The 12692-nt window shown below is 46.4% G+C and overlaps 1 protein-coding gene across 1 annotated transcript; it reads left to right on the forward strand.

Moving 5' to 3' along the window:
- Positions 1–4680: 4680 nt before the first annotated feature.
- On the forward strand, positions 4681–12479 carry PDCL3 (phosducin like 3). The gene is made up of 6 exons (XM_076359580.1): positions 4681–4763; positions 6207–6336; positions 7033–7123; positions 7791–7934; positions 8789–8997; positions 12058–12479. The coding sequence occupies exons 1-6, from the start codon at positions 4758–4760 to the stop codon at positions 12198–12200; spliced, it is 723 nt and encodes a 240-aa protein (XP_076215695.1). The 5' UTR covers positions 4681–4757; the 3' UTR covers positions 12201–12479.
- Positions 12480–12692: the final 213 nt, after the last annotated feature.

Consider the following 12692-nt stretch of genomic DNA (forward strand, 5'->3'; position numbering starts at 1 on the left):
TATGCTTTCTGCCTTTCCACATCAAGAAGAAAGCTTGTTCTTTTCTTGAGGAAAGAGCGAGCCACACACCACAGTTCATTAATAGTAGAGCCAAGATTTTAACTACTACTACCCTTTTACAGCCTACCTTTCAGGTGAGAGATCTCATTGTAAAACCAGGGTGGTCTGACAACCTGTCAAGAAAGACTTAGTGAAGTAGATATGAAGAGCTCAAAATAAAAGAGGCTTTTCCCTGCTACTTGGCGAGTATTTGGGATTGAGGCACAGCGGGTCTTCTCTAATGAGATTTTTCTTAAGCACCATAACTGTTACCTCAAAGCTAACTTGAGGCCCAGCCTGCCTCTTCTTCCAAGAGGAATCTGTATTCTAATTTCTTCCATTATCAAGTTAGATCTTTCTTTCATTTTAAATCTAACAATTGAAAGATTCCAGCAGCCCACAGCATCTTACACCCAAAATACTCCAAGAGGATTTCATACGAAGTTCTAAATTAATTCCTCAAGGGATATTCTCTGGCTGCTATGAGAGTACTGGAGGTGTTCTGCACCAGGAAAAGGAAGAATTGACTTAGACAGCACAGTGCAGGCTGAAGAATAGAAATTACTATCTATTTACTCAAGATTAAGGAAATTCAGTCCAGTTAGAGTACTCTTACAATTGGAGTGGCAAAAATACTCATTTAAATAGCATTTCTAATCTATGAGTAAATAGGACAGTTAGCTTCCAGCACAGCTGTTTGCAATATACAAGAACATCCATCACTAGATTAACATGTGGGTCTTTTGTGTAGTTTTTATAGAGAGATTTAAATATTTAAGAAAAATCAGAATAATATTTAGGAGGGAGGAACAAAAAAATCCCAGCCCATAATAAAATCCAAGCAAACCAAGCCATAACTCCTTATCCCTATTACCAGACAATAATTTTCATATTCTGATTACTCACATTACAAACATACTGTGCTACAAATGCAGCTAACTTACAAAAGAACATAAAGTCCACAATAACCCCAAATCTTTCATTATGTATTATAAATGAAAAATATATCCCATTACCTTCAAAAATTCTTATTTTGGTCTACTCTGTGCTTTGCTACAGCCTGTACTCAAAGGCAAACAAGCCACATAACATCATTTCCTCTACCCCTGGGGCAGAACCTTTTTATTAGCAACTTTTTCTCCTCATCCAGGTGGGTCACCTGGACAATTAATGAGTCATTCCCACATGTGGTTCATCTTCCTCCTAACCCCTGATTTGGGGGAAAAGGAAGAAATACGTTATAGATGCTCAGAAGGAAATTCTTGGGGGCGTGGAGAGAAGCCAGGCTGTCTCCAAGGGCTGAGCCACAGCTATATTTCAGTCTCACTGTGACGCCGCGAGCTCTCACCCACTGGCTGGAGTATTTCTGTCTGTACACCATGTGTAAAAACAGTCCTCTCTTTCCTGCTGAAGCTTGCTAAAAAAGTACATAAGGGAAACGTGCTTTATAAATACGATGTATTTTTAGTTGGGTGGGAGGGGGGAAACTGTGTATTGCTTTATGCGTGTCCTGGGCAGAGAGAGTTATGCTTCGTTCACATTGTGTCTGAGCCCCACCAAGTGATGTGATGGAGCTGCTCCTAAGATTTGGGCTTCTGCCCCCTCTTCTGGTTACTGTCTGCCCCAGATGGGGCTCAGGGTTTACTGTGGGAACAGAGGGGTTCTGGTGCCAAGGGTCCTTGGCTAGTTCCTCTCAGTTCACCTGGGCAAAAATCTCACCTAATGCAAATCAATATTTTCGAGCACCTTTTAAAAAATGAGTGCACTCTCTGCTCATGCTCTTTCTGTGTTTGTTTTCTGGTGTTCAAAATAGGTTCCAATCAGCAACATGCAAGAGCCATGGGTGTGAATGGTATTTCAGCTGCAGAAGGTGACTATTAAACCAGCAGGGCCTCCTGAAAGCCCAGGGTCTAACAAAACATTCATACAGCAAAACTGGCACCGGCAGCTAAGCCTTCGGTTCTGCATGCTGGGTACTAACTGTGGGTCAAAGCCAAAAGACTTTGGAGCGCCTGCAGAAGACTCCAAAATTGTGATCCCGAAAATGTCAGCTCACGTGCTGCCTTGCCGGAAGGCTCCGTAGCCCTTTACTTTCTGATTTAAAGTTCATGCATCATCTATATCTGTGGCTCCATCTATCACTCAGACAGCCACTTTTCCCACGAGGATGAGTGTTTAGTCCAAGCTGGGTAAGCCTGAGTCTTCCTCCACCTCAGGGCCCTGGGAGACGGGTATGGGGCACCCTCCGCGCGTCCAAATACTCACCATAAGGGCTGATGTCCCCTCAAAGCGCAGCTATCCATTTCTTTTAGCTCAGAGGCAGAAAAGGTGCCTTCCCTTCAGTAAACCAGCCTTAGCACAGGGTAAGTGCCCCAGCACGCTTCAGGATACATGGGTGTTAACGGGATGTCCGTGATGTTGTAACGTGTTATAACGGGGCTTCTGAATTTCCATTTCAGGCCCTTGGTGGAGCGGAGACACAGCTATTTCTCCGCATGCCCAGAACAAACACACTCTTAAGGCCTGCTGGCAGGTTGTGTGGGGGTGTTTTTCTGGGGACTCAGAGCTGGGCTCCCCCTTTCTGGGTGAGTGTGCTTGACCATCGGTGGGAGCGGGCCTATTCCCCCTTCTCCTTTGCTGCGTGTCTTTGAGAAGAAAGCGCAAAGTCTGCTCAATTCTTTGCAAGGGTAGAGGTGCCCATTTTTAGGGAATGGGGTGTTGATCCCAAATGGATTGGGGTCACCATACTCGACACACTCCTCAGTGTTTGGTGAGTAGTGCTTTAAGACAGATTCAGATATAAAATAAAAGATAAAAATAAATAAAATAAAAAACATCTTGTACTGCTAATTGGCTATGGCCTAATCCTAACAATATTTGGAATACTGGTAATTATGTCTGATACAAATAGATAATATAGTTTGAATTTTTTTTTTTTTTACAGAACAGGGAAAGAAAAATGAGGAGAGAAGCCAGTGGAGAAATAAAGCAGGATATGAAATACAAACAGACAAAAAGAGACTCAATAAAGAGGAAAGGGAAGAGTTACAGAGAAAAACTAAGGCAGAGGAGAGTCCCAAAACTCACCAACTGTATTTGGATGCTCCTAGGGAAGCGTTCCCTATGGCTGACAATTTATTTGGGGTGTTTCTATGATGGTGCCCAGTTTGGTTTATGCATTCGGGTTTACAGCATTCAGCATTTAGGCTGGCTGGCAAGCACAAGGAGCTGAGGCCGTGCCCAGGTCAGCACCCTGCCTGGTTGGGATCCCACATGTCATGGCCACGCTGCTTCCCCTGCGTGCCCTACGGAGCCTCGGTGTCCAACAAGGACAAGCCACCCGGGGCTGGGCAGGAGGGCTCACAGCTCCGCCACCACATCGCAAGGGTGCCCGTGAACTCATTTCAGCAGGGCTGACCCACAGAAAATGCACTTTCTCTTCCTGCCTGATTGCTTCACAGGTGAGAAAGGAGTGCTGCAAGGTGCTAGGAAGTAGCTCCCTGGGGTTTTTTTAACTTCTGAAACAAGAGTTACAGAATGTGTTACATGTTTTTCAATCTGATATCAAATTCTTTGTTTTGCTCTCCACTGTGTAAGTCTTTTCCAGGGTGCATTTAGCAGGCTACTTTCACAGGATATGATTTTGTATCCCTCGCTGTGCTGCTGAAACAATGATAAAAGGGGCAAGGCAAGAGCAGAGCTCCATTGCAAACCTGGCTGAGCTCCGATGGTGAGGATATAGCGTGGGGATGAGGAAAGGTTTCTTAGGTTGTGCCGGCTGCGGGGCTGTGCCACCTGGAAGTCAGGCAGGAATTCCTCTGCCCTCCATGACTTACACCCTGCATCGTTTCCGAGCTGATGTTGGTTTGAGGGGTATGAGGAGAGGGTAGGGGCATCTCTCCAGATGAACGGTACTTGGGTTAAAGCCCTGCCGAGACGGGCTTCGGGCAGGGCAGCAGCTCACACAGAGCCCCGCTGAGGTCGTGCAGACTCATGGCTTACGTGAACAACCTTTGTATGAAACCCCTCCAGAAGCACTTGTGGGGTGGCACGCAGGGACGGGTGCTTGCAGGCCCGGGGACGAGTTGGCACCCACCACAGCTGCTCGCAGGAGGGACTGCTGCCCGTCAGCCCCGGGCTGCTCCGTGAGGCACCCACACCTTTCTGCCTGCAGACGGGGGACGGGGAGCAGCGAAACCCCTGGCAGGGGGGAGGCCAGACAGTTTCTAAATCACGCTGCTATTCACGGTGTGCGTCCCGGGGCTCCCTGCCCGGGAAATGAAGCGGCATCCCCGTTGGGAGCAGGGGCCGGACCCGTGCAGATGCAGCGGGGGGGACCCGGACCTTTTAAAAACTGGCACTGAGGCGGTTATGGGGAACGCTGACGGTAAGGGAGAAGAAAAAAACCCACGGCAAGAGTCGAAACCCGTGAACTCATCCAGCTGGAGCGCTCCGGCCCCGCCGCTTTCCAACAGGACGCTTCCCCTCGCGGCTCCCCGGGGCCCGCCGCCAGCTCCGCCGCGGCAGCTCCCGCAGACCCACGCCGCGCCGCCGGGACCGGCCTTATTAGGCGGTACGGGAAGAGGCAGCGGCGCTGCGCCCGCCCCGCCGGGGAGCGCCGCCTCCTCCGGCCGCGCCGCGCACGCCGGGACCGGCCGTGCCTAGTCCAGCCCCGCCACCGCCGCCGACCGGGCCCCGGCCCCGGCCCTACCGGCAGGATGCAGGTGAGCAGCCGGGGGGCCCTGCGCACCCGGCCCGTGTGCGGCCGGTGCTGTGGGGGCAGCCCGCCCGGGCGGCGAGCCGGGGCCGGACGCCATGCCTGGCCGCAGCCCCCGGGACGGGCGGCCGGGCGGGCTCCGTCGGCAGCCGTGGGCCGCCCTCGCCGGCGGAGCGCCCCGGAGCAGCCGGGGAGTGGGGGGGGGAGCCCGATTGCATCCCCCTTTCTTGGGGGCGGAGGTGTCTGTCATGTGGCGGTCTTGTTACGGAGCTCCATGGCTTGGTTTTTTGGTGGTTTGTTAAGTTTTTTTTTTCAAGTACGATATTTATTTCGCTACTGTAGTAAGCAGATGGGCTGGTGGGTGTTTTAGGCACTTCATCGGTATGTTGATAAACGACAGTAAACGCTGTGAAATGCTGTGTCGAGGGAAAAATGACCACAGTCAGAGACAAAAAAAAAAAGTAATCTGGTGTGCTATTTGCTGTGCCTCTTTATTTTCTTTCCTTATTCCCCCCCCCCTCCCCTCCCGGTAGTCCAGAAGTACTGTGTTTTGGTTTAGAGAAGAGATACAGTCTTGAACAGATCTAGTGTAAGCTATATCGATACAAGCTGTAGCAAAGCAGTAGGTGTTGTATTCAGTTTCCAGAGTGAAAGTCTTGAAACTTAGGTCAAGACAGTAAGGAACCAAAATCAGCCTGTGAGTGCTTATCACTGAATTTTCATGTATTTAAAAAAATAAGTGCTATCTAACTTGGAAAAACTTCTACTGAGCTTCTCAACAATACATGGGTGCCTGTTGGCCTTGTTTTGCAGGATTATTGCGACTATTTCACAGTGAAGTCTCTTTTTGACTTTCAGGAACAGTCTAGGCATAGATTTAGATCTGATTCCCTAGCAATGGGCTTGTCTGGCAGAGACTGTGCTTGCTTCTCTCTAAGCCCTTGTGTAGTCACACTGACTTGAATCTACCAAGGAGACTTCCCATATATCCAGAGTTAGGTCTGCAAGGCTGGTGCCTGTGTGTCTTCTCACCAGTGCTTCCCGATGCAATGACCACTGATTTGGTGGCCTGTTGTTCTGCTGAGGCTCTGTACGTGAGCACTGTGGCCAGCGTGCTTCCCTGTCACCCGTCTGATTTCCTCCCTTGTCCTTTCACCTTGAGAGAGCTGCAACGATGGTTACAATGCTTCAAACTTTTGTACCCTACCAAGACCTCCTGTACGTGCTGTGAGTGGGATGGAATAAAGTAAAGTCACTCTTCGGGGTACTGGTCTGGGGCTGCAAAGAAGCCTCAGCATCAGGAGGGTGCACACTGTGACTTTCTGGCGCCGTCCAGACAGTTACCAGTTTAGTAATGTGCTGTGTCTCTTGAAAAACTTGCCTGTGTTAAGTTCTGGAAGTGGTAAAGTTCACCTTGAATGCACGTCATCTGTTTTGTGTTCTGTTCTAGGACCCAAATAAAGACACGGAGTGGAATGACATCCTGCGGAAGAAAGGTATCCTTCCTCCAAAGGAAAACCTGGAGGAACAGGAGCGTGCAAAGGAAGAGGAGCAGCTTGCCATCCTTCAGAAGTCTCTTGGTGAGTGACTAGCCAACTCGGGCAGCGGCAGCAGGACAAGTCTTGGAATGGCTCCTGGGGGAAGCTTGTACAAAGAAATGGCCAGCAGTAATATTTATACGCCTGTAAAGCAATGTGTCCTTTTCCAAGTCTGTAAGGGATACCAAAGCTTCTTCTCATATAGGGTGATCATCTGTTAACAGTATCAAACAAATATGTTCCTGAACACGTGGATTCTTCCAGCACAGGAAAGCTTTGTTCTTGATGTCAGCTCCATATTTTTATAGAGGTAAATGTTTGAAAACTGAAATAAGGACAGTGCGAAGGGAGCCTGCCATGTGAATGTGCAAGTAAAACTGTCTCATGACGTTACCTGTTGCATGCTTCCTCCCTCCGTTGTTCAGGCATCCCTGCCATGTTGTATGTGTGTTAGGTACATCTTTGCTGCAGCCACTGAACTTGAAAGCTAGTGCAGGTACTCGTGCGCTAGTCAAGGCAGCCTTCAGCTCAGGGTCCTTTACATCACTGTCTTTCCATCTATATGTCTAAAGTGCATAATACTTTCTAAAAATCCAGTAACAATAATACTTCAAAAAAGCCCTATTTCCCATAGTTAATCCATCCTTAAAGTAAATAAATTCTGTTGGACTGATAAAAGCTGATGAGTTTTAATCCTGGAATGAGGTTTTTGCTGGTTTGATGTTTCTTCCATTCTAGTGAAAACTTACGAGGACATGACTCTGGAAGAGCTAGAAGAGAATGAAGATGAATTTAATGAGGAAGACGAGAAAGCTATTGAAATGTACAGGTCAGAGCAGCATGCAGAATTTGGCTTTAATGAAAATTGGAGGTTTTTTCTTTTTATATGCTGTTAGATATTGTTGAAGAGAGGAAGGATGTTGTTAGGCCTGATGATAGAAAAAGTGGGTTGTGTTTCTGGTCTCTTGTAGAGCTTCTAAGTGTCTTTAATAGGATAACTGGGTTTAAATTCGGTGTCCTTTATCTACAGCCTAGTTTTGCAGAGATAACGTGCACCTGCTGAGTGCGTGGCTGGGGATTCTGACAGCTTTGAAAATCACCTCCAAGGTTTCTCAATTTTTGCATGAATGAGATTAAGGTGCTGCAGATTGACATAATTACAGCATTGGTTTTCCATTATCTCTTTATCTCTATCATCTCTCGTGGTTTTTGCCATGTAGCTTGGTAATGTAATATCTGCAGAAGAAATGTCTGCTGAGGGCAGAAATGAGGAAAAAGAAAATTAATGAAACATAGTTGTACTTGCGTGTTGGTGGTTTTAACTTGTGATGCAAATATAAGAGAATCTATTGACTATGTCAACTTGCTTTTGTTGCTCTGGGGTTTGAAGAAGCTTGTAATATGCCTCTGAAGTCTAGGTTTCAACCAGCTCCTTTACGTGTTCTGTCAAAAATGCAACTATTCTCAAGATGTCTTTCCCATTCCTTGCTGTTCAGGCAGCAAAGGCTAGCGGAAATGAAAGCAGCTCAAATGAAGAATATATTTGGAGAAGTTTTGGAGATTTCGGGAAAAGATTACGTTCAAGAGGTTACGAAAGCTGGAAAAGGTATATGGGTAGTCCTGCACCTCTACAAACAAGGGTAAGAATTTGTTTTTAACCTTTAAACCTTTCACTGTCAATAGCTGAAAATACTCCAGACAAATGTATAGTTATCGTGGAAATTAAGGAACTGATTCTGGAGTTCTAAGAAATAAAAAGATGAATTAGTAATTTCATTACTGTTGACTCAAGACTGTTCTAAAACGATGTTACCATGAAGTGGCTTTTTATACGTCTATACAGCACAGCGTGGCTTGTACCATACAGCTACCATAGAGGTAGCTGCTGCCACTGAAATATCCAAGCTTTGGAAATTATTCTGGATAAAGTGTGAGGGGCTGTGCATTAGAAGGATCACTGTGTGTCTCTTGGCCTGGTTTTTAGAGGCGTAAAAATGCTTTCAGTCCTGTCAGCATGATGGAAAAACTTGTCAAAAAGGTCTGATAAGTTGCTAGAATTTTCTGGAAAGGGTTAGAAATACTTGATTTTGTTCATTGGCTCTAGTTGCCTCACAGGTGATTGTTGTCATTTGCATACTTTCTTCCAGGAGCTGCTTTTCTCTCTATTTTGCCCTTGCTTATGCAATTTCTGAATATCTTCATAAACCAGTTTCTCTGTATGATAGAGGAGAAGGTTGTATTGCTAATATCTTAAAACAGAAAACCCACCAAAACCTCCAGTGATGCTGATTTCCTTTGAATGCTGGAATGCTGATTTCCTTTGAATGCTGGAATACTGGATAACAAAAGTATTCAGAAGTTGCTTCTGGTACATTTGTCTTTCCATAAATGCTACTCACTGAGCTGATATTTCTGACCTTTCTTCTGGAGCAGATTACTGTCTTAATTTGTCTTTTATTTTTTCCTTATGTGTGTCTGTTGCTGTTCTTTGCAGAATTCCACTCTGTGCCTTAATAAATCAACATATGAGCGGCCTTGCAAGAAAGTTCAGAGATGTGAAATTCATCAAAGCTATCTCTACCACCTGCATTCCCAACTACCCCGATAAGAACCTGCCTACGATATTTGTCTACCTGGAGGGAGACATCAAAGCTCAGTTCATTGGGCCTTTGGTGTTTGGTGGCATGAACCTGACAAGGGACGGTGAGTGTCTGCATCTCCGGTCTTCCAAAGGAAAAGCAAAACTGCTTTGCTGGGCATGAGAAAAGTGAGGCTTAGGAGGAGAAGAGAGGTACTAAAAATCTTATCAGTGTATGGGTGTTTTGGTTTTGGGGTTTTGGGTTTTTTTCACCCTTATGGCTCAACAACATGCGATTAAGGCTATCTTGTAAAAGCAGTGAGTGGCTGAGCAGGCCAACATATAGGTATTTATCTTATGTGTGTACAAGTATTCACACCCTGTGTCAGGTGAAAGAAATTTTTCTGACTATATTAAAGGGTAAATAGTACCCACGCACGTTCTTTGGGGCTCTTGTACCTGAATGACTGACCTTGCCCCCAGTTACTTGATAATCTGTGCACTTGGTAACTGGTGCTTGCCTATTGCATTGTAGGGCTTCTTGTTTCATTTTCAAGCCGATGACATATATTTGTCTGTTGTACCTTCCCGACACACAGCCTCCATTCCTCATGAACCTTTGAAGACAGCCTGTCTGTTTGTCCAAATGGGGCTGCTAGCCTGAAATTGGGCTGCTTCCTTTTCCTCTTGCCACCTCCCAAAGATGGCAGCACGTTAAGCTCCTGCCTCAGTGGTTCAGGGGGCACAGGGCTCCATGGGGAGAGGCTGTTACCTTTCCTGGAAGTCATGGTTTTCCCTAGACCTATTTCTCCTTGCCCATCTCAGCAGCCTCGTCAGCATGACATGCTTCAGGAGATGAGGGCGGTGATACAGGTCTCGCAGAGCACTGTGGCTCTTCAGTAAAAGCTGCTGTTTGGAGGTGGCTGGTCAGGGATGGTATCCTACAGCAGTGCTTGAAGATAGAGCTCAGCAGTGAAAAAGGCTCTTCTTGGAAAGCAAATGCAACTTGGATGTAACCTAGTGGATTTTAGTTCAGTTAGAAGGATACTCATCAGCTTTCTGAGTAGGTATATTGGTCCAGATGCCTTCAAGCTTTTTCAAGGTTAGACTTTAAGGGCATCTTTATCTGAAGTGAACCACAGTTAAGCAGCATTTTGAGGTCCCTGCTGAATGATGTCACTGCCTGTACTGGGATAGGATGCAAAGAGGGTGTGGTTTGTTTTTTTTTTTTTTTTTTACTAAAACCCTGAAGTTTACAGGATATCTTGAGCATGTGCTGTAGAAAACACTCCCCTGCCTTGAACTGTCAGAAGGGGAAAAGCTCACCAATGAGGTCACTGATTTGAGAACAGCTAACTCTAACTGCAGTGGTTGCCTAATTATGCACTGAAGTGAGCAGTGGTAGCAGAACCTATAGTTAGCTTTCTCCCATTTTTAGCACATAAATAATTGATTTTGGGGGAGGGTCCAAAGGTGACTGAGCCAGCTTAATTCAGTCATCACAGAAAGCTGTGCACTGAAATTCTGCACTTTTTTTTTATTTCTTCCTTCCTTCTCCCCTAAGCCCAGGTGACTTCCACTGGAGATTAAAGAAAGTGTGAGGTTGTATTCATTACTCCATAATGTCTGAAGGAAATTAGATTTAATGATAGGGTTGCCAGCAGGACTAGGAGAAAGGTGAGCCAGCAGTGTGCCCAGGTGGCCAAGAAGGCCAATGGCATCCTGGCCTGTATCAGAAATAGTGTGGCCAGCAGGAGTAGGGAAGTGATCGTGCCCCTGTACTCGGCACTGGTGAGGCCGCACCTCGAATACTGTGTTCAGTTTTGGGCCCCTCACTACAAGAAGGACGTTGAGGTGCTGGAGCGTGTCCAGAGAAGGGCAACGAGGCTGGTGAGGGGTCTGGAGAACAAGTCTTATGAGGAGCGGCTGAGGGAACTGGGGTTGTTTAGCCTGGAGAAAAGGAGGCTGAGGGGAGACCTCATCGCTCTCTACAACTACCTGAAAGGAGGTTGTAGCGAGGTGGGTGTCAGTCTCTCCTCCCAAGTAACAAGCGATGATAGGACAAGAGGAAACGGCCTCAAGTTGCACCAGGGGAGGTTTAGATTGGATATTAAGAAAGATTTCTTTACTGAAAGAGTGGTGAAACATTGGAAGAGGCTGCCCAGGGAAGTGGTTGAGTCCCCATCCCTGGAGGTATTTGAAGGACATGTAGATGTGGTGCTTAGGGACATGGTTTAGTGGTGGACTTGGCAGTGCTAGGTTGACGGTTGGACTTGATGTTAAAGGTCTTTTCCAACCTAAACGATTCTAAGATTCTAACTGAATGTGTTGTATTGACTTTCTACCACTTCTGGGAAGCAATCCAATTTGAATCTATATAGTAATAGGCCTACTACTGATGGTGGAGTCTCTCTTACTGTCTTGCTAAGGAACTAATAATCAGTGCATGGCGTAGTGGGAAAGGGGTGAATTGCGTTTACAGAATACATCCCTGAAAAATACCTATAATTTGGATGTGTAAATGGAATTGCTACAATTTTTTTTGCCCCTCAGCAAATCTATTCCCTGCCTCTTCTGATTGTTATGAACTCGGTATACGATGGAAGCAGCTGTAATATGAGCAGTATTCCTTCACTGGTGATAGATGTGCAAACCTGCCTTCTGCCCTTAGGTGGTTAGAAGGAGGTGGGATTCACTTTCACCGGGAGAGTTGCCTCTAAAGCTGCTGCTCTGTATCAATCACCTCTTTTGCATTCCTGGTTGTAAAGGGAGCAGGGAGGCATTGGGGACGCCACCGGTGGGCTGTGGAGCAGTACCCTGACCTCTGCACTCTGGGCTGAAACCTGTGCCAGCACTAGTGACTGTGAAGGGAGGGCTTGGCTGGAGCGGGTGCAGGAGACAGAACAGGGGCTGGGACCTGGGGGTGGAAGAGGAGAGGGGGGCAAATAGAGCAGGGCCCTGGTTTTGGTGGTGGTCATAAGAGAAGTCAGCTGGGGAAGCAAGGGTGGGAAGGGCGGTGGGGAATTGTGGTGATCTGAGGTCCTTTTTTACCTCTGAAGGTAAACGAGGAAGCGCAAGATGCTGTGTACTGAAATAAATAAAGTAGCATATGTCAGAAGGAGTTGGAGCTGGAGAAAGCCCAGTTTGCTCCCCCATGTTCATGGCTCTCATTTTCCTCTGCACAGAATTGGAGTGGAAGATTTCTGAGTCGGGCGCCATCAAGACAGACCTCGAGGAGAACCCCAGGAAGCAGATCCAGGACCAGCTCATGTCCTCAATCAGGGCGTGTGTCCCAGCCAGTGGGGAGAGTGACTCAGAGGATGACTAACTGCTGCATCGGCATCATGATTGATACAGTACACTTGCAGCCAGTGTTCCCACCTAGAGCACTGGAGATGCTCATCAAGATCTCGCTGAGCCCCAGAAGGGTAGTATTTCAAGACAGTCATTTGTCTAGAAACTTCTAGAAACTAAAAAAGTTTTTTTTTTTTTTTTTTTAAAAAAAGACCTTACTTGCAGCTTCACTTAAGATCCTGAAAGATGTTTTATATTATGAAGCCTCAGCAAATCTTGCTCAAAATTTTAAAATATAGACATCGGTAGAAACGGAGGTCTCTTGTTATTATTTTCTTAGTAAATTGCTGACTTTAAAAAAAAAAAAAATTATCTGAAATATGAAGTGGCCTTAAGTGCACTGGTTTTGACAAGCTTAACTTGTGTAAATCTAATCTAAATAGCTGGTCTTAAACAATTGGTTATAGCACTTGATGGGCTAAGAGAAGGCCCAACTATGTGTAGATATTCAACAGCCTGGACTGCG

Source organism: Aptenodytes patagonicus, chromosome 1 (assembly GCF_965638725.1).
Source record: "Aptenodytes patagonicus chromosome 1, bAptPat1.pri.cur, whole genome shotgun sequence".
Lineage (NCBI taxonomy): Eukaryota > Metazoa > Chordata > Aves > Sphenisciformes > Spheniscidae > Aptenodytes > Aptenodytes patagonicus.

What these genes read in the sequence shown, in the direction of transcription:
- PDCL3 (XM_076359580.1), top strand. An exon ending in CATCCTTCAGAAGTCTCTTG is followed by an intron (nt 6,337 to 7,032) that starts GTGAGTGACTAG and finishes CTTCCATTCTAG; the next exon opens with TGAAAACTTACGAGGACATG. An exon ending in AAAGCTATTGAAATGTACAG is followed by an intron (nt 7,124 to 7,790) that starts GTCAGAGCAGCA and finishes CTTGCTGTTCAG; the next exon opens with GCAGCAAAGGCTAGCGGAAA.